This window comes from Elaeis guineensis, chromosome 1, assembly GCF_000442705.2.
Source record: "Elaeis guineensis isolate ETL-2024a chromosome 1, EG11, whole genome shotgun sequence".
Classification (NCBI taxonomy): Eukaryota; Viridiplantae; Streptophyta; class Magnoliopsida; order Arecales; family Arecaceae; genus Elaeis; species Elaeis guineensis.
The window spans coordinates 37,747,023-37,774,799 of record NC_025993.2 but is presented as its reverse complement, the minus strand read 5'-3'; the positions used below and the strand labels follow the sequence as shown (position 1 = coordinate 37,774,799).

At 37.8% G+C, this 27,777-nt stretch overlaps 1 protein-coding gene across 7 annotated transcripts in view; it reads left to right on the top strand.

Annotated features, from left to right (window-relative positions):
- The window catches only part of LOC105033365 (uncharacterized), a 93,695-nt gene that overhangs the window by 41,467 nt on the left and 24,451 nt on the right, over positions 1-27,777 (top strand). For 3 of the 7 annotated variants that reach the window (XM_073252969.1, XM_010908131.4, XM_010908132.4), the window contains 5 exons: positions 12,160-12,339; positions 23,043-23,198; positions 23,284-23,420; positions 23,672-23,760; positions 23,851-23,892. In XM_073252969.1, coding sequence (XP_073109070.1) covers positions 12,160-12,339; positions 23,043-23,198; positions 23,284-23,420; positions 23,672-23,760; positions 23,851-23,892 — 604 coding nt within the window. Of the gene's footprint in view, positions 1-12,159; positions 12,340-23,042; positions 23,199-23,283; positions 23,421-23,671; positions 23,761-23,811; positions 23,893-27,777 lie in introns of those variants that run through there. The other 4 variants (XR_829976.4, XM_010908133.4, XM_073252972.1 and 1 more) reach the window with 3 other exon arrangements.

The window sequence follows — 27,777 nt, the reverse complement described above, 5'->3', positions numbered from 1 at the left end:
ATATTTTTCTATCACAATATATTAAGAAGATGATGCTCCGTTTGGTAGGACTAGTCCAACAATCGCATATTATCGTCAGTCCATATATCGGCCACTTGTTCTCATCTGATGCAATCTATTTTTGTAGTTTTTTGTTGTTGTTAAAAAGCTCGCTGTAGATGTCCTTTGATCCTCGAGGATCTACACTTGGACTTGCAGCCTGTATGATGCAATGGTAGAGTGGTAATATGTGCTTTCTGTCGCATACATTGGGATATGGTTGAAGTGAAATCAGGATGCAATAGCTCATTAATCCTTTTCCTTGTCCTTCTTCAGCATACTATTAATTCTCTGTTGCTCGAAGTCCTTGCTGGGAAGGTATGTGGATCCAAGTCATGGATAGTGGCTCTTGGTGGAATCTCTCAATAGGACTTCTTTCTGTTGTCAAAAGTCCTCAACATAGATGCAATACTACTCATGCCTCAATAGACAGCTTTCCTAACTGAGACGGTCCTCCTGAACTCTGACTCTTCCAATGGTCATAGAGTCCGATCTCGACTTATAAGTTGATGGCCTAAATAAGGTCTCATGCTTGGCCGTCTCCTCAAGTTGCTATTGATCATCTAGTTTCGTTCGGATGGCAGTCTTGATCTGCACCTTATCATCTGGAGTGGAGGCTTCCTCTGACTTCATAAAGCGATAGGAAGGTGGCTCTACAGCTTAGTGGTCTACTTTCACCTTCTTTGAAGTCCTTTCCTTCACTACTCTGAAATCTCTGAAATAAATGAAGTGCTTCTTCATTAGCTGTTGGATCCAAGGTTTTGAATACTGGTATTGATGGCCATTTCGCTCAGCTGATGGCACGGTCCGGCAAGGCCCCATACCGGATGGATCGACACGAACCGACGAAGGGACGAACTAGGGAGGAGGAAAAGGGAGACACGAAAAGAGAGGAAGAGAAAGACAGAGGAGGGGAGGGAAGGAGGTTGAGGCGGCGGAGATATCGCCGGTGGCCACTGCGGCTCCATGTCGTCTGCGGAAGAAAAGAGAGAAGACAGAGGGAGAGAGAATCGGATTGAGGGAGATTCGACGGAGAGGTCGTCGTGGCCGTCGGGCGGCGTAAACGGCACCTTTGGCTCCGCGGTCATGAAACAGGGGCTTAAAAAAGCTCTCTGTTTCAGATGTTTTTTTAAAAAAGTCTATTGCCGGCTTCACTATTTTTGGGCTTTTTTAAAAAAGTATTGAAATAGTGAAGCTGGTAAATCGATTGCTGACTTCATTATTTTTAATTTTTTTTAAAAAAATTCTTAAAAAGCGAAGCTGGCAAATGTCACTGTTCATCTCTCTTTTTAAAAAATGGCCAATGCGTGAACAAGAGCAGTCGCTCTTATTCTGCGGCCGCGACTCCACTCGCACTGCATCCACTACTCGATGGCCACGACGGCCATCTGGAGCCCTCCAACAGCCCTTTCGCTGTCCCATCCTCCCATCTTTGATGGCCTCCCCCTCTCTCTTTGTCGTTCATTACGGCAGTTCTATCAGGCGAATTGAGCTACGAAGGCCTTTGCAGCCCTCCGACGGCCACAGAGGGCCATCGCCAGCCTTCGGCGGTCTCTCCCTCTCCTCTCTCTCTTCCTCTGTTTCTCTCTTTTTCTTTTCTGGCACCGGCGTGTAGTTTTTTTTGTGGAAACCATCCCGATTCTCCGTTGGTCCGGTTCGGAACAGTTCTGAAAATCATGCTGGATCTCTTGTGGGTATTTTCAGCACAACATCGGAATAATCACTAGCTAAGTGTTGCTTCAATCTAATTAGCCTTGTTGAATTTTGTGTGGCATCAGTTGCATTTCCAATGGTGCTGACCTAAGAACATCTGCCTGTGGTCTTAACTAATGTCACGCTCTTGGTCTTTCTTCCTCGATGGATCTATTCGTATAGGTTGAACAAGCACATCAATTCAGTAATTATGTAAAAATAGTAAAATTTTGTTGTCCTAGTTTTTATATTTTTCAAAATTAATTTTATATATTTAAATTTTTAAAATAAAAAATATTTTAAATCAAAAAAATTGAAAAATTAATTTGATCTTAGATCTATATGTATCATCCTAGGATGGATGATACATATATTTTTCTAATCCTATGGACATATATGAATGCTACTTAATTTTCAATTTTATTTAAATTTAGGCCTAGGTCACCATGCGTATGATGCATCAAAATTTTGAAAATAGGCATCAAATTTATATTGAGAGTAGCTTGTAAGCCTTTAAACAATATTTTAATTTTATAGTTATTTTTTATTTTTTAAATAATTTTTAATCCGAAAATATTTTTTAATTTAAAAATTATATACGTAATGAAAATTAATGATTTTAGTGTCATTGTGTAAATCATCCATAGATCTATAGTCTATATAAAATCATGTCAAAATCGAAAATTTTGGCATGATCTTTATTTTTCTAATTTCTACAAATTTTCAAGCTCCCACAAAAAAAAGGGAGATAAGGGAGCAAGGGTGGTAGGGGAGAAGTTTGTGTACCTTAAATCATTGATTTCTCTTAGTTTTGTGGCCATTTTTTGCTATGGAGGAGGGGGGAAGAATTTGTTTGTGAATGAGAAATGAGCAAGAGAAGGCTTTCGAGCCTTCTTTTGCTCATCCTACTTTTAAATGAGATATGGGCCACTTTTTCCCGAACTGGTTCGGTCGACCAGGTATCGAACCAAATTGTAGAGTTCGGGACAATTCTTGGCCTATTTTGATTTTAGGGGCCGAACTGACCTGATTCCATGCTGGTTCAGTCTGGTACGAGCCGAACCAGGCGGTGCAGTCCAGTTTGGCCAACCATGCTCTAATGAAAGCAAATTGATATGGGAATTCAAAAAAAGAATCAAATTTCAGATAATAACTCATATATATACCTTTGAAAACATCAGTTCAAAATTTCATAGAAGGGCATAGTTTGTTTATGATAAAACTAAAACAAAGCTTCAAATTAATATGGTACTGAATTCTTAAAGAAGGAATAAGTCAAAAATTTTTGCACAACTTATGGGTTTCAAAAATGATTCCAAGTTGATATGTTATTCTAGATATCAGAGTTTGAAAAGAAACTTAGGTTTTTGGTATAATTCTGAGTTTAAACTTTTGAAAATAGCATGAAGTTTCAAATCAATATGGAATTCAGAAACCAGAAAAAGAAACCAGTCTTTGAAGACTGACTGGATATTTAAGGTTCTAAAGACAAAACCTAGGCTTGGAATTAACCTCAAGGTTATGTACATAAAGTCTAAATTGAAGTTATGATGATTTATAGAAGTACTCGAAAGGAAGGCATAAAGATTTGAGAAAAATATAGTTTCAGAATTTTCAAAACGAAACAAAAATGTATGATTGGCGGTGGGATTCAAAAATACAACGTTGAAATCTAACACATAGAAGTCACTTATAGTTTAAATCGAATGAAATCCAAAAAAGCCTAGTCAAGTTCCCTTTGTGCTGCTTCTTCTAGCCTAGCTCTCCTTTCTTCCTTCCCCTCTAGCTAATCACCCGTGCCTTTATCTATAGTCAGTTAAGCAGGTGGTGCCCACCAGGTCAAGTCACCTACTAAGTGGCTTGCCCAAGTTGCTTGGCTTCCTTATGGCGTATATCTAGGTTACTTGCATAAGTGGGTGCTGGGTTAATAATGGATAGCCTAATTTGGTCACATCCAAGTCTTCAATACATAGACTACTGTAGAGATGTATTAACAAATAGAAACTTATTTACATGTAATATTATCTACCCTATATATAATGGGAAAGCCTCATAATTTATCACATGTATAAAAAAGCTGGGAGTCTAGTGCATGCTAGGCCCTGAAACCTATGTTATTATATTTTTCAAAAATGGGAGAGTCTAGCACTCGCATGTGCATGGCATGTGCTGGGGCCACTAGTTTAAGTAAATTGAAATTTACTTAAGATATTACATATAAATAAAGAACTAATTGCCATTCGAACTCAATTAATACTTTAAATTCAAATTTCAGAAGAATAAGTAGTTGATTTTCCAAATTGGAATTTTGGCTCTAAGACAAAATTTCACTTTTCAAATAATAAGGTATTTCTTAAATCTTAAAGTTTCATGAATACTATTATATGAAAGCCAAATGCTCTGCTAAAAAGTCATATAAATTATTCTTTAAAGCATGGTTGGTTGAATTGGACCGAACCACAGTTTGGGGCCTGTACCAAACTGAATTGGTGCGAAATTGGGTTGGTTCAGCCCCTAAAATCGAAATGGGCCCTGAACTGGGTAGTTCGGTTTAGTTTCCGGCCGAACCGATCGGTTCAGGGAAAAGTGGCTCATTTCTCATTTAAAAGTGGATTCTTCTCTTACTCATTTCTTGTTCAAAAACAAATTCTCCCCCCTTTCAGGTACACAGGCTTCTCCCCCACCTCCCTTACCTCTTTTTTTTTGTGGAAGCTTGAAAATTTGTAGAAATTAGAAAAACAGGGGAAGATTTTATCAAAATTTTTGATTTTGGCATGATTTTACTTTATGTTATAGGTCTATGGATGTTCTACAAAGCGACATTAAAATCATTAATTTTCGTTAAGTATATAATTTTTAAATTAAAAATATATTTTCAGATTAAATTTTTTTAAAAAAATTTGAAAAATTACTGTAACATTAAAATATTATTTAGGTGCTTGCAAGTTACTCTCAATGTAAATTTGGTGTCCGTTTATCAAAATTTTGATGCATCACTTGTATGGTGGTCTAGGTTTAAATTTGAATAAAATTAAAAAATAAGTAGCATTTCATGTATGCCAATGGGCTTAGAAAAAATATATGTAGTATCCATGGTAGGATTCTACATAGATCTAAGGTCAAATTAATTTTTCAGATTTTTTAGATTTTAAAATATTTTTTAGTTTAAGAAAATAATAAAAATATAGAATTAATTCAAAAAATATAAAAATTAGGACAATAAAATTTAATTATTTTTATATAAATAATGAATTGATGTACTTGGTCAACTTGTAACAATAGATCCATCAAGGAAGAAAGATGCAGAGCATTATATTGGTTGGGACCACGGGCAGATGCTCTCGGATTGACACTATTGGAAATACAATTGGTGTAACATAGAGTTCAAGAGAAGGGATAATTAGGTTGAAATAGTACTTGGTGGTTATCCCGATATATCTATATGCTGAAAATGCCCACAAGAGGTTCAACAGCTGATGAAGAAGTACTTTGTTGATTTCAGAGTAGCGAAAGAGAGTACTTTGAAGAAGATGGGATGGACCGTCGAGCCGTAGGGCTATCTTCTTATCACTCTAGAAACTCAGAACAAACCTTCGCTTTAGATGATGAGGCACAGATCCAGGCTATCATTTGGACGAGCTTGGATAATCAGTGGTAGCTTGAAGTGGCTAGATATAGGGCTCAATTTGGACTGTCAACTTATGAGTCAGAGTCGAGCTATGCGACCATTGAAGAGTTAGAGTTTAGAAAAACCTTATAGAGGCCGTCGATAGAGGCAGTAGCCGTATTACAGGCGAAGGAGAACTATCATACGGTGATAAGTATGCATGCAGAAATTTCAAAAACAAATATGCAGCGAAAAGGAAATTTCAGATCTAAACACTTTTAAATCTAATTAGATCTAATCTAATTAAGCATGCATGGAGATCATATCTTAATTTCAGGCATCATCATTACATTGACAAGATTAAGATCTAACCTAATAGATTTCTGATCTTTACCTTTGCGCGGGTAGTTTTTCACCACGATCTGAAATCTGTGGATATCTTCGAGGTTTTTTGAAGCTGTACACGTATCCGGTCTCTATAGTAAATTGGATTTAATTTGGGCCTGGATCTTTTGTAGTTAATATGTAATTCAGTTTTTCTACCGCGAGTCCCGATAAGATGGCGGTTATAGAAAATTCATCAAATCTCATCATCTGTCATATGTAAGGTTTAATCAGTTTGAGTTTATATCGTGAAATCTTATGAAAATTTTTTTTATTAATTATATTGTCATGGCCACGGTCTTAAGAACTCGACTTCATAAATCATATAGGACTATCTTTTAACTATTAAGATCGATAGATCTCATTTAGGTGTGCATCCTACTACTACAATGAATCTGCTGTAGTCAACATACACCGTGAGGATCCATAATACTAGGAGACGAAGTGAATGTGCAGTCAAACTACAGCAACCTCACTGTGAATAGTCGAGACATTACAGGTCAAAGAATCACTCACACTACTACAGTATTGAGAAAATTACTGACGAGTGAGTAGACATCCAAGTAACATCTCGTACTGGTCACGTTCAGTATCGATGTTTTCTAACAATCATCTGCACTCTCGCTTCTGTATTGTCACACTGTAGACTTAAGACTCATCTATCTAGAGAAAAGTGATCCATGCAAATCACTCACACTACTACAGTATTGAGAAAATTACTGACGAGTGAGTGGACATCCAAGTAACATCTCGTACTGGTTACGCTCAGTATCGATGTTTTCTAACAACCATCTGCACTCTCGCTTCAGTATTGTCACACTGTAGACTTAAGACTCATCTATCTAGAGAAAAGTGATCCGTGCATCAATCTAATCAGATCAATCACCGTCTCCGTGATGATCCATCGATCGAGAGCAATTTAGAAATTAACCATCAATAATACATACCTCAACTACTTAACTCTTGAGAATATGCTTCATCATCTTATTAATTTTTTGGATGACTCAAGGACACATAACACAAGAATGGATATAAAATGCCTAATTTTATTAATAAATAAATAAATCAAATACAAATTTATGTTCTAGAAAGAATACAATATGTCAGCTAGATTGGTTTCTAGGGCATACATCTAACAGCATGTATATTGGGGCCTTTTGGTAGCAGGAAGAAGTCCTCTAAAGAGATTCCATTAGGAGTTATTATTCATGAGTTGGATCTACCCATCTTTTCAGCAATAATTCCAAGCAACAGAGGATTCACAGTATGTTAAAGAAGGACAAGAAGAAGGATATGTGGTAAGTTATTGGATCCTAGTTTTACTTCAGCCACATCCCACCATATGCGGTAGGCATCATATATTATCTCTCTGCCATTGCATCCATATAGATTGTCCGTCCAGATGTAGATTCTTTAGGATCGAAGAATATTTATGGCGAGCTTCTTGACAATAGCAAAAAGCTACAGAAATAGATTGCATCTTATGAGTGCAAGTAGTCGATGTATGGATTGACGGTGATGTTTGATAGTTGGATTAGTTTTATCAGATAGAATATCAATTTCTTGATATACTGTGATAGAAAAATATTTTTTCAGAAATCCATTGATGCTTCGGATCAGGTGTACGACATTATGTACATCCTTAGATTGGAGGAGGTGATCGATCAGATAGGAGAGCAAAATATTGTGCTAGTTATCACCGACAATGGGCTACAATATAAGACTGTAGCAGAGATCCTGATGCAGTGATGATCATATATTTTTCAGATCCCATATGCTGCATAGTATATCGATCTTATATTGATGGATATTGGGAGGCTTCTTAGGGTGTAGAAGATAGTGGAGTCGACATAGATTATTACATAGGTCCTGTTATTGATACGGAGGTACATAGAGGGATAGATCTTGCGATCAGGTGCCAAACAGTTTGTTACGAACTATATAGCACTTGATAGTCTCGTTGACAAGAAAGTAGGCCTGTGCAAATGTTTGTTAGTGCTGATGAGTAGCAGGAGAGTAGATATGTCAAGACAGGCATTAAGGGGAGCACTCTTAAGAACTTAGTGATGAGACAGACATAATGATAGTATGTCGAGAAAATAGTAAAGGTTATCAAGCTTTTATATGAGGTGTTTCAGACCGTGGACAGTGAGAGATATCCTTAGATGTGCTTCTTATATCACATGATGGAAAAGATATGATCGGATTAGGATGACAGATCCGAAACATGTCCAGGAGTACATCAGTATTATTAGACAATGATGGCTTAGGTGTACATCACCGGTGAGTCCTAGTTTACCAATGCCACACAAAATAGAAGCCATGGTGCACGAGCTGGTAGAGTCCGTGAGGATATAATTGCATTCAAGCAATGGATTCTTTGAGGTCATTCAGGATACGATGCAGCTGCATATGACCTCGCATGTGGAGTATGATCTATGGATGTATCAGGTTCATCCTCGCATTTTGGATCTTCTTACATGCAGTCACATGTAGTTTATGATCCATATAGATATGGGTATGGTGCGTTCGAGACATTATCTTCTTGTGGCTACTATCTTTTGATGTATTGAATTTATTGTCAGCATGGTTCTCAGAACTGTCTCGAATCGGACAGTTTGGAGCATGCCGAACTAGTCAGGTGGGAAATTAGGATGGTTCTGATGGAGAAAATGGCACACGTTGGTGCCGGGGAAGAAATTGAAGGAAATAGAGGCAGAGAGAGGAGAGGGAGAAGCCGTCGGAAGCCGATGGTGGTCCTCCGCGGCCGTCGGAGGGTGGCAAAATCCGTCGCATCTCGGTTCGCCCGATGGGGCTGCTGCAACGAGTGAGAAAGAGAGAGGGGGGAGACCACTGGAGATGGGAGGATGGGACGACGGAGAGGCCGTCGGAGGTCTCTAGGTGGCCGTCGTGGCCACCAGGCAGTTGAAGTAGTGCGGGCGGAGTTGCGGAAGCGGCAGGCGTCGGCCCTTTTTTAAAGGAGAAGAACAGTGAAGCCGTCACTTCGTTTGTCGGCTTCACTTTTTAGAATTTTTTTTAAAAAAAAATAAAAAATAGTGAAATTGGCAATCGATTTGCTGACTTCACTATTTTCAATTTTTTAAAAAAGATTAGAAACAGTGAAGCGGGCAAACCCATTGTCGGCTTCACTGCTATCGGCTTTTTTAAAAAGATCTGTGAAACAGGGGCGATCGCCTCAGTTTCACACCACGGAGCCGTAGGCGGTGTATACGCCGCCAGATGGTCAGTCGGAGGCCCTCCGACGGCCTCTCCGATGGACCCCCCCTCTCTTTCTCTTCTTTTCTCTTTCTCTTCCTCTCTTTCTCTCTTTTTCTCTTCCTCGGAACGACCCTTTGTCGGTTCGCCCCGATCCGATCTGGTATGGAACCGTACCGGACCATGCCGTCGGCCGATCGGAATGGCCACCGGTACTGAAACTGAGAACTTTGGTTGTCAGTATATTTGGATAGGCCTCTCCATAGTTGTACTATTAGCTTGAGGACATCTCGCAGAGCCAGAGCTTCAGTGAAAGATCTGAGACGAGTTACAATCCAGTATACATATCATATCGGATGAGCATAGAGGACTATAATTCTATTTACTTAGAGGGATGGGTTGATATTCTTCTTGATTATACAAATATTCGGATATTTATGAGCGACATCGGAACTCGACGAGATTTTAAATCTCAATATGTATTGATTAAATACATAAAATTGACTGTATCATTTTTTTTTGTATTTTTTTTATTTATTTGAGTATTTTAGAGTTCAATAATACCTAGTCCTTGTAATGCTGTCTCTAGGCTACTCCTTGTAACTTGTAATGCTGTCTCCCTTTGACATGATGTCATGTCAAATTCAGATCTACATCATATGCGATTAAGGGTGTAGCAGAGTGATACAAATATCAAATAACATCAACAAACATTAATTTAGGCTTAAAATCATCCAAAAAAATGTTGAAAAATTGACTAAATATCTTAAAAATTATAAAAATTTAAAAAATCAAAAAAAAAAGAAATAGGCATGCCGGTTTGGAATCGACAAACTTAGTTGTACCATATGTTGGTACAGTACCGAAGCAATATCATACTGAACTGATTGTCGACCTATATGGGTATTGGTACTAGTTCAGCTAACCTTGCTTTAAAGCATGTCACCTAAAATGATGTTTTACAACATTCATCATTTCAACAAACTAGTTTATTTCAAATTTTGCACAGCATATTCATATGTATGCTTTTTCCCTAAATTATAAGTTGCTTTATTCCAGCAATTATAGCTTGTAAACATTCTTTAAGAGAACCCTCTATTATTGAGTGTTGTTATAAATTATTATTACCAATTTTGCATTTGCAATTATGCAACCAAGGGAAAAGCTTATTTTAGGAATATTCAAAACATTGCAAGGTTAAAAAAAAAAATTGATTTAAGGTATTGAAAGCATGCTAATAAATAAGCAAAATTTAAAAAAATGATTCCACTATATCATGAACCATATATAAATAATCATGGGTTATTCAGTATAAGTTGCTAATAACTTGACTTATGAAATTTATTATCTTGGTTTAAAGTTAGGAAGATAACTTGTCATGAAAGATTTTGAGAATATTGAATAGTTTTCTTATAGCAGTTTATCACTAGAGCTATTGGTAACAATGGGATTAGGAAAGGCATGAAGGCCCATAGAGCAAGGATTGCAGAAGCGATGCCAATAGGTGTGCTGGTTGGTGACTAGTACAGTATGATGCTTGTCTGTACATACCGAATTGCAATGTACCGAAACCATAGGGAGGGAGAGGGAGAAAAAGCAGTAGAGGGAGGGAGAGAGAGGCTAGAGGACTTACCATTTTGAAGTTGAGGAGAGAGAGGAGGCGAGGGCTTTGAAGTTGTTAGGAGCTCGGGGGAGGCAAAGGCTAGGATTGATGACATGGTGGAGGGTGGTGTGGAGGCCATGCCACTTGTCGAGGGTGGCAAAGATGTTGGGTTGCCGATGATGTTGAGGTAGACCCTGTGGTCCACAAGCTCTCTAGTTCACACTCTAGCGTGGCATGTAGGATGCCGAGGGGCCATGGCGGTGAGGAGAGACTCACCATCTCGAGGGGGGGAGAGAGAGAGGCTAAAGGACTTATCGAGGAGAGAGAGGGGAGGTGAGCATTTCAATTTGAAGCACCAGGAGAGGAAGGACTTCCCATTTCGAATAAATAGGCTAAACCATACCAGTAACTAACCGATTTGGTTCGATATGCCTTGAACTGGCTGGTTTGGCATGGTTTGACAAATATGCCATAAAGTCTTGTATTGCTATGGGAATTTGCATGTTATTAGTGACAGCTACATGATCTTTTAAGATTGGTATGCAGGTCAATGCTTCTATAGATTCCCCAAGTTTTTGAAGGAATGAGATAACATTGCAAGTGGTCTTCATGGATGTGGCAAGGATAGGGATTTGGGTTGTAAATTTTAAAGGAGGTAGATTGGATTGGATCATGTATCAAATGTCAGGTCATGTTATTCTTTCTAATTTCTTTCAAAATTCTAAAAATATGGAAGTAGTGGGAAAATTGAAAACACGAACGAAATTATCAAATCATCATATATGAAGTCTAATTCCATCATCATAAGCTCATATATAACATGCGTAGTGAAGGAAACATCATATTTAGTTACTCAAGATATTTATATATCAATTTACTTATTCTTGTAAGTAGAATATGTAGGAAAAAGGAATTAGATTTTAACAAATGGTTGTAAAAATATGACATTTGTTTTTGCTTTTAACCCAATGAACAACAAAGTCTCTTTCTGTTTACTTTTTAGAAATCAAAAAACCCTAACAAGTTTGCGAAAGTTAGGTGCTTGAATTTTATTAGTGCTAAATAAGTAATTTTTGGAGTGCAGAATAGTCAAATAAATCATAGAAAATGGATTTCCTTATGCTTTAATTTGTATTAGCATGATCAATTGGATATGATGACCCAGGGGATTCTATGATCCATAATACAGATCTGTCTAATGATTTGTTGATTCTGATCCAAGGATGAGATCTGGATTGTTTGCGGTCATTTTGATCTGAATGTAAGTTTTGGATCATGGATCTTAAGATTTTAATAGTAACAGTCTTCACAGACCTTTCACTTTTCTCTTGTTATTGCGAAAAGTGGAACATTTCGCTATTTATTTCACAATCTATATTACAACTTTAAATTACTTGCTGTGAAAGGAAGAATAAAATCTGTAGGCTCGAGTATTTATATGCCTGTCTTACAGAACTTAATCTTATTGGTATATTTGATCTTGACTTCTTGAGCCAAAGCATATGTTTTGTGTTGTTGGCCATTATTTATTGAACTACTATAACCTAGAAACATTATCTCATAATATCTGATACATATACTATTTGTTTTCTAATGATCTATTGCATATTTATTACAGGGATTTCTCCAACATCCCAAAGAAATACTTGACTACTTCAATTTAAAGGGTGTTTCTGTGATATTTCTCTTCCGGAGGAATCTCCTGCGTAGGCTCATCTCTGTGCTAGCTAATGATTATGACAGACTTGCAAAGCAGTTAAATGGAACTCACAAGTCACATGTCCATTCAAAGGAAGAGGTCGCTCCCTCCCCCCGAGCCCACACAAACACATACACAAGCTGTTATCATACGATACATACTGTTGTGCTGTTTATGTTTATGTTTTTATCCCATAATTTACCATTTTCCCATGAAATGTTCTTGCAACCTAGAGAGCTAATAGTTCATGAAAGAAAACCCCCATGGCCTAATATGTACCAAGATATCCATACACTAATAAACTTCAGAATTTATATGAGCACATAGCTTAGCATTCAAAACCGATTTTATGCAAAAACCTTTGATATATAATATATTATGAATAGGTTATCATGTTTTAGTAAAACAATTGAGTGGACGAAAAGGCGTATTCAAATGCAATGTCCTGAAAATTAATTTCCTTTGATTTTTGAGGTGTTTTGCATAAAAGTAGTAGATCTACAGTTAACTAATGAACTTCCCATTTCTATTTGTACTTGCACCTCAACATTCGTGGGTTGTACCTCCACTTGCCTTTCCACCACACATGGCACTTTGTGCTGAATAATTATTTTGAAATGGAGCAATTTGTGTCACTATTAATATTAGGGTTATACTTTTGGAAGGGCTGTTATTTGACAGTCCCAAGGACAAAGAAGCCATCTACCTCTTCTTATATCATCAAAAAAAAAAAAAAGGCATATTGAGCATTGTTCTCATGGAGTTGTAGTAGGATAAATTTTGTCATGATTGCTATTAATAATGTTGCATATTGCTTTATTTCACATGGTCAAAATATCAAGATGCTGTTGTTGATGAATTCAATTTTTGGACACATTTGGGGCGAACTTTTGTTGTTACCTATACATTAAGCAATCCACTGTGTAGAGGTACAAGTGTGACCTTCACTGATATTAAGAATTCAAAATATGGCCGTGTTAACAATTTGTCACAGCTATGGAAGTTAGTAGTATATAGATTATGATAATAACACAAAAAGGATTCTGAATAACTTGGTCAAATATACAGATATAATATTCATAGTTTATTTAAGCTTGCCATGATGAAGACTGGTTGATAGCCTTCACTATCGTCTCTGTTTGCTGCCAAAATTGCTGGCTTGTCACCAAACCCTCCATGTGACTCCTCTTAGTTCTGGCTTGGGCAAATCTGCTATCTTACCACTTGGCACCCACAACATCTAACGTAGGTTTGCTTTCTTCTTTATGAGGCTATTGAATGCAATGTAGTTCTCAGCAAACCATGTGACTGCTAGCCTCAAGATGTCACCCCTTGTGTACTTTCTCATAAAAGCAAGCACCCATGTGGTTGTATATGAACCATGTGATGGATTGGGTTGTTCCCCTTTGGTGGACTAGGTTGACTTTAGATTGTTGTAGTACTTCACCAAAGATTCTAAATATATTTTTCTCAGCCTATGGGCATGCACAAAACACCACTTATTTTTCAAATTTATTCAAATTTGGGCCTATGCTATACTGCGCATGACAGTGCCTAAACTTAAATAAGTTGACATCAAATTTTTATAGAGGGTAGCATGGCTACCACTAGTCATGCTACTAATTTTATAGAATTTTTTGGCCAATTATTTTAGTTTTTAATTCAAAAATGTATTCTTAATTTAAAAATATAGGGTTAATGAGAAATTATCATTTTAGTGGCATTGTATAGATCATCTATAGATCTATAATTTTAAAAAATCATGCCAAAATTAAAAAGTTCGGTATGACCATCCTCTATTTTTTTCTTTTTATTGTCGGTTTTCGGCCTCAAAATGAGAAACACAAGAAGGGTGAAAGAGTTGAGGGTCATTAGCTTTTCTTATGTTGAATCAAGCTGAAATTTGGCAAAATCAGGCCCTTCTTGTTTTCATGATTTAAAAAGAGAGAGAGAGAGAGAGAGAGGTTGACAAGGCATGGGAGGCCTTCTTTGCTTCTATTTTGAAGCTAGGGTGGGGGGGCATGCTTGTTACTAAGCCAGGCCAAATTGGTGCCAATCGCACGGTTTGCCCTAGTACTGCTTCGAACTATCTAGTTCGATGGTTCGACCCTTCTTTCAAACTAGTAGGACGAACCACCCCGGTTTGTGGTTGGTTTCATATGCTTAAATTGGATGGCTTAGGGTGGTACGGCGAACCATGCTTTTACATATTGTAGGTTAGTCAGTAGCAAGGTTTGCAATCTCGATGCCAAATCCCATAATGGTATCATATTGGTATAGTGTCGGTACACTCAGTACGGGAGTTGCTCGGCACACCGATACTTGGCATGCCTCCCCAGAACAAGTATTAATTATGTACCGGTCTGGTATAGTATGCTTGGTTCAGGGTGGGACACTTCGTTATGATGAACCTTAGTAGTAAAGGATGGGTCAAGGGTTCTTGAATTACTTGATTGGAGGTTTTCCTCCTTCATTAACTAAGGTTTCCATTGAAGCCTCAGGGAACAATTCACCAATAATTAATCATGAATCATAAATGCAAGACTGAAAATTTGACTTCATAGTTTCTTAGTTTTTCCAATTTCCACCATATGTGTTGGTAGTTTGCCACGAAGCTCCAATACTGGATCTACGTGGTCCCCATGACCTTTCCACAGTGTGATATGGTCTTAACCACATGTCACTTCTACCCTATTTAGGTATCCAGCACTTTGCCACTGGGAGCTTGAAGGTCCAGTGGAATCTTATGTCTTATTTCAGTAATGACTTGTGTTTGGCTTGGTTGGGACTTGCTTGTCAGATGGTGCAGCCAACATGATAGCAATAAAGGCCATGAAAATGTTCCTCATCTTTATCTGATCTATGCTGATATAGAGAATACAAATTGGAGTAAGCGAAGGCTATCTATGGTTAGCGGCCTGGTATTTGTTAGAATTGAAAGCCTGCAAACATGACTCAAATTTGGAAAATACTATTAGGCTTTTTAGGTTTTGATTGGGAAAGTACTTGGTTGAAAGGGGGAGATCTGCATGGAGAGTGGGTTTGATTGGGGTTCTTTTGGACTAGCGAAAAAGAAATGCAGTTTGGTCTTGGAGTTGGCTGCACTTTTTTTCCCCATTACACTAGGTTAACTGTTTGTTGGTGTACATTTTAGTTAATAGGTTAGAGTCTTTGTAGCAAGTAAAGCAATATTGTCATGGAAAAAGTTATTATAATTTAGTGATGTAAGCTAAACTTATCCTCTTTCCCTTGTATCCGAACTTGATTTCCTTAGGTTTGAAAATGTTTTGATATAAGAAAACATGATTTAATATTGGATAACCCTATAATACATGGTTGGGCCTTGAGTTGGAAAGTGACAAAAAAAGAATTTATGAACTTTATCATTTAAGGTGCTTATATTTGTAACAAAACATCAATGTACAATAATTATTCGGTGGAACAAAAAATTATTAGTACATGGGTCAGTTGTAAACTTGGAAGCGTCTGGTAGAATAAAAGGATTAAACATTGTAAAATCATTATTTATGGTGCTCTTAATTTACCACAAATGCATGGTATTTCATTATTCATGTTTCTTTGAGAATGCAATGTAGGTCTTTGCTTTTGCACTAACGTTTCATCAAAGCCCTTCAACATCGTGGATTTGAAACTTTTCTAAGGATTAAAGGTTCATAAAGCCAACTTAAAAGTTTTGATAAAAGGTTGACTGATTGTAATTATGGTTGAGATATGCATTGAGGATTCATTTGTTTATCTAGCAACCATAGGCTTAAAGAAGAAATATGTGGAAGAAAGAAGAGAGAACCAAAGAAAAAGAATAAAGAGGCACGAGTCACGCTATATTATCCCTTTCTTTGTTTTCTTAGATCAGGGTTTTTTCTTGTGCATAATAAAGTAACAAGATACTCATTAGGAGCCCTTGATATGTTGCAACTATAGATAAGTTAGGCCCATCATTAAGGACCATAAAAAAAATTCATAAACAAGGATAATTTAATATTTTCGCCCGAGCTAGTGTATATATAGGTGCCATGCCTCGTTTGGAGCATGTGATGTCAAGGATTGAAGTCCGGTGGGATGGGGCTGTTTCGGCTGTCCCATCCTATTCCAATGAGATTATGGCATGTGGGATGGGTGTGGGACTTAAAAATGCGCTTCCATCCCTCATCCTGGCTGTCCCACCTTCTTCTGAATCAGGTCATGCACTGATATGGCTGTCTTGGTCAGGACATGACCTCAGCCCTCTTCTTTTTTTTTTTTGCCGATGCTTCGGCTTGGTGCCGGAAGGATAAGGAAGGAAAGGGAGATTTAGCCCTACATTTTTTTTCTTTGATGATGTGTCGGCTTTGGCTTAGCTGTTATTGTTGGGAGGAAGGAGGAAGGAAGGCTTAGTTTGTGGGCTCCTTTTCTTCTTCTTCTTCTTTTTTTTCGCCCAATGAGCATGTGCTTAGCTAGTCATGGGGCTCAGCTAGTGATAGGGCTTGGCTAGTCACGTGCTAACATTTTTTTTTTTCGATAAGCATGCATGTGGTCAACAAGGAGTAGATGCTAATTGGATTGCATCTTTCATGTGAAAGAAAGATTCTTCTTCCTTTATGTGATAGCATCACTAGATCACCAACCACATAGATCTTAAAGTGCCCAAAACTTTGTCATTCATCCGCCTGCATGGATCTCAGATGAGCAGCTGATGATCCAATGCTGGATTTGCATGAAGGAAGATGAATCCTTTCACATGAAAGATGCATTTTGTCTAAGTGGATGCTAATCGAGAGAGTGGATGGAGAGAGAGAGAGAGAGAGAGAGAGAGAGAGAGAGTTAATTTTCCCTCCCCTCACACTCTCTCTTGCTTTTTTCCCTACCCTCCACTTCATCTATTTTTGATTATAATACTGACCTATCCGCTCCCCCTTTTAATTTTTTATTAATTTCCTTTCCACTCTATCTCTTTTTCACCTTCCCATCCTCTCTCTTCAATTAGTGTGGTACTCACCTGCCACCTACTTTTTTTTGAGAGTTGATTTTATTTTAATGGATGTGATTGAGATTTGAAGCGCAAGTATTATTTTGTCACCTTGTTTCATGGTGAAATTCCTAATGTCCAGGAAAAAACCAACAAAGTCAGGGATATGTGGTCCCACATGTCAAGATGTTAAATTCCATGGGATGGGGGCATCCTAGTTTTCCAACAAAAATGGGATGCCTTGTGTCCCACCTCATTCCAATCGAGCATCCTGGTATTTGCTTGGAACATCATTTTTTATATATATTTTTGTTTTTCTTTACAATTTATCTAGAAGTTTTACTGCTTTATTTGTTAAAAACATATTTGAACTCTAAAAGTAATATATCTATGATAAATTGGTCTTATTTAAACAAACAATATAGTGTATTATGGCCTTCTAGGTTATTGGAGATCTTTCCTTGATTACCAAGTAATGATCTCTTATAATTGATGCTGGACAAGTTTTTTGATAAAACAAAATGATGTAATTTGATGAAAAATATTGCAATTTTTTTTACAACATTAAGCTTGGTTGCTCAATCCCACGGGATTCAATATCTTGACATATGGGACCAAACTTCATCACACATCCCTAACTTTTTTTGTTCTCCTGGGGACTAGGAATTTCACTGTGGAGCAAGGTGACCAAATAATGCTTGTGCTTCAAATCTCAATCATGTCCATTGAAATAAAAACAACTCTTAAAAGTGGTTGGAGGTAGGCAAGTACCGCACTAGTTTAAGAGAGAGGGGAGGGAGGTGAAAAAGAGAGAGAGGGGAAAGGAAATTAATAAAAAATTAGAAAGTGGAGTGGAGAAATGAGTACCATACTACGGAGTGGGGCAGGGGAGGGAAAAAGTGCGTGAGAGAGAGTGAGAGAGAGAGAGAGAGAGAGAGAGGGGAGGGGAAATTAACTCACTTAGACGGCATCCACTGGTATAGAGGTGCATCTTTCGCATGAAACAAGGATTCACCTTCCTTCGCACAAATCCACCATTGGATCATCAGCTGCTTGCTTTGAGAGGTATGTAGATGGATGAATGATAGAGTTTTGAGCATGCTGTGTGGGTGGTGATCCAATGATTCTTTCATGTGAAGGAAGGAGAATCCTTTCGTGCCAAAGATACAACTTGGTTCCACATCTACTCCGTGCTGGTTGCGTGCATGCTCATCAGGAAGGGAAAAAGCATAAGCATGTGACTGGCTGTGCTTGTGCTTATAGGGGGTAAAAATGGAAGAAGAAGGAAAGGAGGAGCCTCACAAACCTATCCTTCCTCCTCCCTGCCGATGACGATGGTAGAGCTGAAGCCAATGCATCAAAAGAGAAGGTAGGGCTGAACCTTCCTTTCCTTTGTCCTCCCTCCAGCCAATGAGTTGAAGCATCACTGGAAAAAAATGGGACTGAGGTTGTCTTGATGAGGATGGCCGTATTGGTACATACCTGGCTGAGATGAAGGTGGGACGATTGGGATGGGTGATGGGGGATGGAAGTATCTTTCTGGATCCTGCATCCATTCCACATGCCATAATCTCATTGGAATAGGACAGGATGGCTGGCACAGCCCCCATCCTGCCGGGACTTCAATTCTTGCACCTAACTTTGTTAAGTAGAATTTGCATTTTTCTCTGCTAGTCATTATATAGATTTCCCATTTTTGAGCCTTGTCTTTAAAACAAACTCCTAAAGAACTTAATTCTCAAAATTCAAAAAAATTTAGTCTAGGAAAAGAATAATATCTTGATATTTAAAAGGAATCCTCCCTTCACAATCTTACATATAGTTGCTTTTGTTATGCTTTACTGTTAGATTGCAGAATCTATCTTTTCTACACATGTTTCAATATTGTGTTAAACATATGTTGTCATATTTTGGACAGTTCATTTGTGCAATGAAATGTTTTCTTTATGATCTGAGTAAGTTTTTCAGGACCACTAATTTATGTAGTTTATTGACTGCTGGAATACTGTTTTTTCCTTCTTGTGACATTTTCTTAAAATTTATGATGGATCAAGTATCACATTTATCTTAAAGTTTTGCTAGCACTGGCTTTATCAGGTCATATTGTTTCATATTCTTGCTTTGATTTCTTTTTTTTGTATTCTTAATATTGTTATTGTTTCCATGTTCTTTTGTCATGATTTCTAAATGATAATAGAATGTCTTGAACATGGTTCGCCGTACCGGGTTGAACCGCCCGGTACGGGGCGTACTGAGCCGGACCGGTCCGGTTCGGGCCTGTTTTTCGGAAAAGGACTCCGAACTGCACCGAACCGGGTCCGAACCATCCGGTTCGGTGCGGTTCGGGCCCATACCGCCCGGAATCGGACGGTATGGCTCGGTTCTGGACCGGTTCGGAGTGAACCGAACCGTACCGCCCAAAGGAGGGGGGAAGGTGGGGGCCTTTTCATGTGGTTGGGGGGAGGGAGGGGGGAGAGAAATGGGCGTGGCCCACTTCACATGGGGGGAGGGCCTGGTGTTTTAATAAGCACCAGGCCTTCGGTGTTCTCTGAGAGTTCTCAGAGAACACCCATGGCCGTGGGCAACTTAATCGTTGAGACCTTCAAAAAATTAGAAAAGAAGGCAAAATTTCGTGAAATTGGAGGAGTGATTTGAGAAGAGGCCGATCTTTGGCCGGAGGTAAGATAATCTGTTATTTTGTTAGTAAATATTTTTTTTTTATTTTTGTTGTTAGAAATAGGATAAAAATGAGGTAAAATAAAAATAGAAGAAAATCATGCCAAAATCTTATGATTTTGGTATGATTTAATTATATGTGATAGATCTTTGGAAGATCTACATGATGACACCAAAATTATTAATTTTTTTTAATTATATATTTTTTGAATATTTTTAAATATTTATTTATTTAAAAATTAAAAAAAAATTAAATTTTAGGGAAAAAAATTAGAGTTTGGGAATCATGTTTAGAATGATTCAAGCTACTTAAATCTAATTTCAAATTTTTTTCAAATATTTGAAATTAAAAAATTATTTTTTTAATTATTTAAATTAAAAAATTTAATTATAAAATAAAAAATATATAAAAATAGTGTTATATTTTAGTTAATTTAAAAATATTATTTGAAGCATATAACATATTTATTTTGAATTTATAAGTTTTAAAATAATTATTAAAATTATTTTAAAATTATATATAATTATTTTAATTATCATAAAACTATCGTGTTTTGTTATACTTGCATATATTTTAATTATATATATATACTGCGGACGATCTTACACGTGGAGTAGGGTCCATGGATGTATCTGGATCATCCTCGCATTATGGATCCTATTATCTATAGCCACCTTATGATCCATATGCATATGGTGCATCCGAGGCATCATCTTCTAGTGGTTACTACCCTATGCAGCCTGGAGCATCTTACGGATCAGATTTTGCTACTGGCATATTTGGATGGGCTCCTCCACAACCGTACCATCATCTCGAGGATACTTTTCAGAGTCAGAATTTTAGCGAGAGGTCTGAGATGTCTTACAATCCAGAGAGGATGCCTTATGGCATGATGAATATTTGAGAGTACGGTGCAGCTTGGCTAGAGGGTTGGACTGATATCCCTTCAGACTATGTTGATGATCCAGACATCTACGAGCGTCACAGACACTCGACAAGAAATTAAATGTAGAGTACATCTTAAGGTTCGTATATCAGTTATTGCGCTTTGTACTTAAATATTTAGATACATTTTAATGCATATTTTATATATTTTTTCTTTAGTTTTAAGATGACATAGTTGAAATATAATGTAAATAAATATATGTTTGAAATTTTGGATCAAGAGTCTTTGTACCGCAACCTAACTTCAAATTGAACCCAAATATGTCAATAATATGCAATATAATACCATATTGAAGTTGTATTTATCAATTATTAACTTCAAAAATTAAAAAAAAAATAAAAAATCGAAAAAAATATTGTGTACCTGTACCGGATCGGTACGCCTAGGCATACCGTGTGTCGGTACCGAGACCGGCACGCCGTCCGGTACCAGTACAGCGAACCTTGGTCTTGAATGAATCATCTAAAACCATTATGGTTTGATTAACAAAGTAAAAGATGGAAAACCTCCACCTAGGTCATAAATTCGAGGAAGCACGGAACTAGCAAGTAAAAGTTGATAAGAAGTGGGTACTTGCAGTGACGTTTGCATAATCATCAAGTTAATCCTCTTGTAATCCATTGTGTTGTGCTACCCTGCCTTCAAGAAAAATTTAAAGCATGCTTCATTTTCTTTTTGTTTTATGTATTGTCCTTTTTCCAAATTTAAGAATTTACCATTTTGAAATCTATATGGTTAATCCATTTGTTAAGAAAATGAATTGTATGTAAGGTTTTCAAAACCAGTATCGGACACTGTTCCGATTGGCCGGTGGCATGAATTGGTACGACCCCATACCGGTCGGGACTGGCGCGAATCGACAAAGGAAGGGATGAACTGGGGAGGAGGAAAAGAGGTAAAGAGAGGAAAAGAAAGAGAGAGGAGGGGAGGGAAGCAGGTTGAGGTGGCGGAGATGCCATCAGTGGCCATCGGAGGGCTGCATGGGTCCTCAGAGGGCTGAGGGCCCGCAGTGGCCACCGCGGCTCCACGTCATCTACAAGAGAAAAGAGAGAAGACGGGGGGGAGGGAAAGAAAATGATCGAGAGGGGTCCAGTGGAGGGGCTGCCAGAGGGTCTTTAGTTGGCCGTCGTGGCCATCGGGTGGCTTGAATGCCACTTGCGGCTCTGCGGTCGTGAAACAGGGGCGATTGCCCCTATTTCTGGGCTTGTTTTTTAAAAAATGTTGAAATAGTGAAGCCATTACTGGCTTCACTGTTTCTTGGCTTTTTTTAAAAAAAAATTGAAATAGTGAAGCTGGCAAACCCATTGTTGGCTTCACTATTCATCATTGTTTTTAAAAAATATGATGCAAGGAACAGGGGCGGCTGCCCTTGTTCCATGGCCGCGCTCCATCTGTGCGTTTTTCGCCGCCCGATGGCCATGGTGGCCACCCAGCGGCATCGGAGATCCCTCTTTGATGCTGTCCTTGTCGTCTGGTAGCATCCCTCTCTCTCTCTCTCTCTCTCTCTCTCTCTCTCTTGGGGTTAAAACCCCTATCGGAAGACATCGAGTGCGGACGCCTTCGCGGCCCCCCGACGGCCTCGGCAGGCCAGCGCTGCCCTCCAAAGGTGTCGTCCGGTGTTTCCCTCCCCTATCTCTCTTCCTTTCTTTCCCTCTCTTTCTCTCTTGGCGCCGGCGCATGCTGCTTTCCAAGCTGGAACTGTCTCGATTATTCCCAGCTGGTTCGGTTCGGCACGTCCCGAACCGTCCGGTTCGGCACGCCCCGAACTGTTCGATTCGGAATGGTTTTGAAAACCATGATTGCGTGCATCTATTTTGAATTATCTACTACTGGTAGTGTCCTTTCTATCTTTTCCTGTGGGGATAAGTTTATCATACATCATTATTGTAGAATAAGAATGATCGACACAATTGTTTATATCCTGGACTGAACCAAAGTACAGGTAGCTTTTCCCTTTAAAAACCCGTTTTGCACTATTTATGTAAACATTTTCTCCCTTTAAAAACAACATTAAATAAGAAGTTCTTTCCATGATGGACTAGTTTTGTGTTCAAGGTGCTGTGATGTCTTTTAATATTTTCCCTTACATTCAAGACCTTATGGTGTGTATTTTAGATGACCTATCATCTTCCCATTGGTGTTTTGAAATATCTTTTTCCAGCCACCAGGTTAACCACTAACTTTTTGGTGTATGCTTTAACTGTGCATTTCAGGCTGAGATACTTGCACGATATAAACCCACAATCAATACTGCAGTATTGTTATCCAACCTTGGCCATGTTGAGAAGACCGTCACAGATTGCTTGCAGCTTTTCAGCAGTACAAGACACATAATATTATATTACGAGGATATCATCAACAACCATAATGTAAACTAGAAAAAACCTGCCTACAATAGATTTCTTTTGTTTTTTTCTTTTTAGCTAACTTTGTTATGCTGCTTTCTTTATGCAGGCTTTATCTCACGTACAAGAATTTCTAGGAGTACCTAAGAGGAAGTTAGTAAGTCGTCAAGTTAAAATTCACACTAGACCTCCATCAGAACAAGTCATGAACTGGGAGAATGTGTTCAAAATGCTTAATGGAACGAAGTATGGGCATTTTCTTCAGCATACTGATTATAATAGTTGATGTTCACATAACTTCTATTCTGGTTTCTTCTCATGTTAGCTAATTACTTGGCACAATTAATAGGGTTAGCTATTCTAGATTATTTTTTCATGGGTTGAAATTACCAACTATTATGACATTGTGTACTATAAGATTGAATGAAATCACATATCAAACAAAACATGGTGGATAGATTTTAAAGTGAGAAAATTTTGCAATATTCTTTTATCAGGAGACTTGCCTTTGCTTCTTGTTTGCCAACTTCTACAGTTAGCAACTGTCACTTTCATCTGTGTACTGGGATATGCAAAGGAACCTTAGGTTGGCTGTTATATTTTTGAAATATTAATATAAATTTCGGTGTTTATGCAGTCTGAGACTTTTGGTTGTGCCATGTTTGCCTTCTTTCAGGGCTAGCAGTTAAACTCCAAAATGTTACCCATGTATTTTGGGGTGAGTTCCTTAAACTCATTGTTTGAGAGCATGAATATCATAACCTAGGAGAGTTGTTTTCCTTCTATTTTGCAAGAAGACTGTTGCAACCATTAGTTAAATTTACCAGAGGTTGCAATCAGTTATATCCACTGTATTCACACAGCTAGATAGCAAGTTTGGCAATCTAAGATGTGAGTTTCATGAATATGTGATATGAATGAGATCTTAATATTGTTATAATCAGTTAGATTTATTATCTGAAGAGGCTAGAATCGGTTTGTAAATATTCTGTATCAATTGTACACTCTGGCAGTTGAACATACATCCAGAAATGTAGATGTACGGAGATAGGACTAGAAACATGCATTCTTATAATGGAATGTTTATTTATTTTTCTAAATATGTATGTACATGACTGGGCACAGCAAAAGAGTTCTTATTCTAAGTGTTTTCCCTGAACAAGTTTGCTTGGTATATTTGTAGCTATGGTTTTAAATCTGTATGCATTCAAATTTGATTGCCCCTCATTCAAATTTTGGTATATAAGTGGGTTTCTAGTTGTTATTTTGAAGTTGCAATAGAGAGCTTGCTACACCAGGACTTTTTAGAAGTTTCATTTAGGACCTGTAAAACTCATGCAATAACATATCTGCACATAATAGTGAATTCTAGGTAATAAGACATGAAGACAGACCTGTATGTTTATTTGTCCACTTCTCCAATGATTATAAATAGTAGCATAAATTACATCAGCTTTATCTCTCTTGAAGTGATTCATGGGAAACATATCAATTTTGTCACGCCCCCGGTCCGAGATCACGAGCTAGGGGTCATGGCAACCGCTGCATACTCAAAAGAAACTCGTTCCATAAGCATGCAAGGTATGTCATCATGATATCATAAACAAACAGCAGAATAAAATTTCATAATTAATATTCAAATTTGAATTTAAATAACAAAATCGAAACTCAGTGTTAGAAAGGAAATGAATGTTTGACAAAGTCAACAATGGTTCGCCGTATCGGGCCGAACCGCCCGGTACGTGGCATACCGAGCCGGACCGGCACCTTATCGATCCGGTTTGGAGCTTTTTTTTGAAAAATCCCCCCGAACCGCATCGAACCGTCCGGTTCGGTCTGGTTTGTGTCCATACCATCCAAAATCGGGCGGTATGGTCAGTTCGTGAACCGAACCGTGCCAACATCCCCCACATGAAAAAAGTGGGGAGGAGAGAGGAGGGGAGGGGGGTGGGGTCGGGGAGTTTTTAAATGGCTGAGAGGCGTTAGAGTTCTCTGAGAAGTCTCAGAGAACGCCCGAAGCGTATGAAGGTCTCAACGAAACTGTTGAGACCTTCGAAAAAAGAAAAAAACTCCGTCAAATTGCAGGAGTGGTTCGAGGAGAGGCTGATCTTTGGCCGGAGGTAAGATAATGGATTATTTTCTTAGTAAATATTTTTTTTATTTTTGTTGTTAAAAATAGGATAAGAATGAGAAAGAATGAAAATAAGAGAAAATCATGCTAAAATCTTGTAATTTTGGTATGATTTAATTATATGTGATAGATCTTTGGAAGATCTACACGATGACACCAAAATTGTTAATTTTCATTAATTATATATTTTTTAAATATTTTTATATATTTATGTATTTAAGAATTAATAAAAAATTAAATTTTAGAAAAAAAGTCAGAGTTTGGGAATCATGTTTAGAATGATTCAAGCTACTTAAATCTAATTTCAATTTTTTTTCAAATATTTGAAATTAAAAAATTATTTTTTTAATTTTTTAAATTAAATAATTTAATTATAAAATAAAAAATATATAAAAACAGTATTATATTTTAGTTAATTTAACAATATTATTTGAAGCATATAACATATTTATTTTGAATTTATAAGTTTTAAAATAATTATTAAAATTATTTTAAAATTATATATAATTATTTTAATTATCATTAAACTATCGTGTTTTGTTATACTTGCATATATTTATAAGAAAAAAATTTAGCGCATGACGTTCGTTCATTTTAATTAATCAGTTATTTTATAGTATATATTTATTTATATAAAAATTATTAAAAAAATAAAAAATCAGAGTTAGTTTTAAAATTAAGAATAATGTTTAGAATGATTCAAAATAATTGAAATATTTGAATCTAACTTGAGATTTTTTTGAAATTCTTTTTGTAAATATTTAAATAGTAAAAACTATTATCAAATAAAAAATATATGTAATTAGTGTTATATTATAGTTAATTTGAAATAATTAGTATTTTGTTATACCTGCAGAAATGAGTAAGAAGAAAGATTCAGAGCGTGACATCGATTGGGATCATGGCGAGATGCTTTCGGCTCGGTATCATTGGAGATGCAAATAGTGCAACACAGAGTTCAAGGGAGGAGGGGTGATTAGGTTGAAGCAGCATCTGGCTGGTGGTTATCCTGATGTGTCCATGTATCGAAAATATTCGCAAGAGGTCCGACAATTAATGAAAAAGCACTTTGCTGATTCGAAAGCAGCGAAGGAAATGACAAAGCAGAAAAAGACCCAAAATAGACCGTCGAGCTGTAGAGCCACCTTCTTATCACTCTAGAGAGTCAGAGGAGGCTTATGCTCCAGATGATGAAGAGGCACAGATTGAGGCTACCATTCAGGCGAGCTTGGCGGATCAGTATCGGTAGAAGATGGCCCGGTACAGAGAGCGATTCGAACCATCATGCTATGAATCAGGATCTGGATCAGCGACTGGTGGGAGAGAATTCAAGTTAAGGACTCAGTCAGAGAGCCTGGTGGTAGAGGGAGCAGATGCAGCATGTCTTCTTTGTTGGGAGCTTTTGACCGTAGGTCCTCTAGAGATATTCTAGCAGGAGCCAGCATCTGGCTGGTGAAGCATCATGCAAATAGTGCAACACAGAGTTCAAGGGAGGAGGGGTGATTTGGTTGAAGCAGTATCTGGCTGGTGGTTATCCTGATGTGTCCATGTATCGAAAATATTCGCAAGAGGTCCGACAATTAATGAAAAAGCACTTTGCTGATTCGAAAGCAGTGAAGGAAAGGACAAAGCAGAAAAAGACCCAAAATAGACCGTCGAGCTGTAGAGCCACCTTCTTATCACTCTAGAGAGTCAGAGGAGGCTTATGCTCTAGATGATGAGGAGGCACAGATTGAGGCTGTCATTCAGGCGAGCTTGGCGGATCAGTACCGGTAGGAGATGATCCGGTACAGAGAGCGATTCGAATCATCATGCTACGAATCAGGATCTGGATCAGCGACTGGTGGGGGAGAATTCGAGTTAAGGACTCAGTTAGAGAGCTTGGTGGTAGAGGGAGCAGATGTAGCATGTCTTCTTTGTTGGGAGTTTTTGGCCGTAGGTTCTCTAGAGATATTCCAACAGGAGCCAGCATTCAGGATTTGGATCCACATGCTTTGCCCAGCAAAGATTCAAAGCAGCAGAGAATTGACAGTATGCTGAAAAAAGATAAGGATATGTGGTGAGCTATTGGATCATGGTTTCATTTCAGTCATATTCCAGTAATTGTAGCAGTCAATCCTTACTATCGATCTGCTATTTCAGCCATAGAGGCTACTGGTCAGGGTGTAGATCCTCCAGGACCTAAGGACATCTATGGTTAGCTTCTTGACAGCAACAAGGAGGATCTACAGAGATGGATTGCTTCTTACAAAAATAAATGGCCTACGTACGGTCTGACAGTGATGTGTGATGGTTGGACAGGTCCTACTAGACGGAGCATCATTAATTTTTTGACATACTGTGATGAAAAAATATTTTTTCACAAATCAATTGATGCTTTAGATAAGATACACGATGCCACATATATCCTTAGTCTGATGGAGGAGGTGATTGATTCAGTGGGTGAGCAGCATGTCGTGCAGTTCATCACAG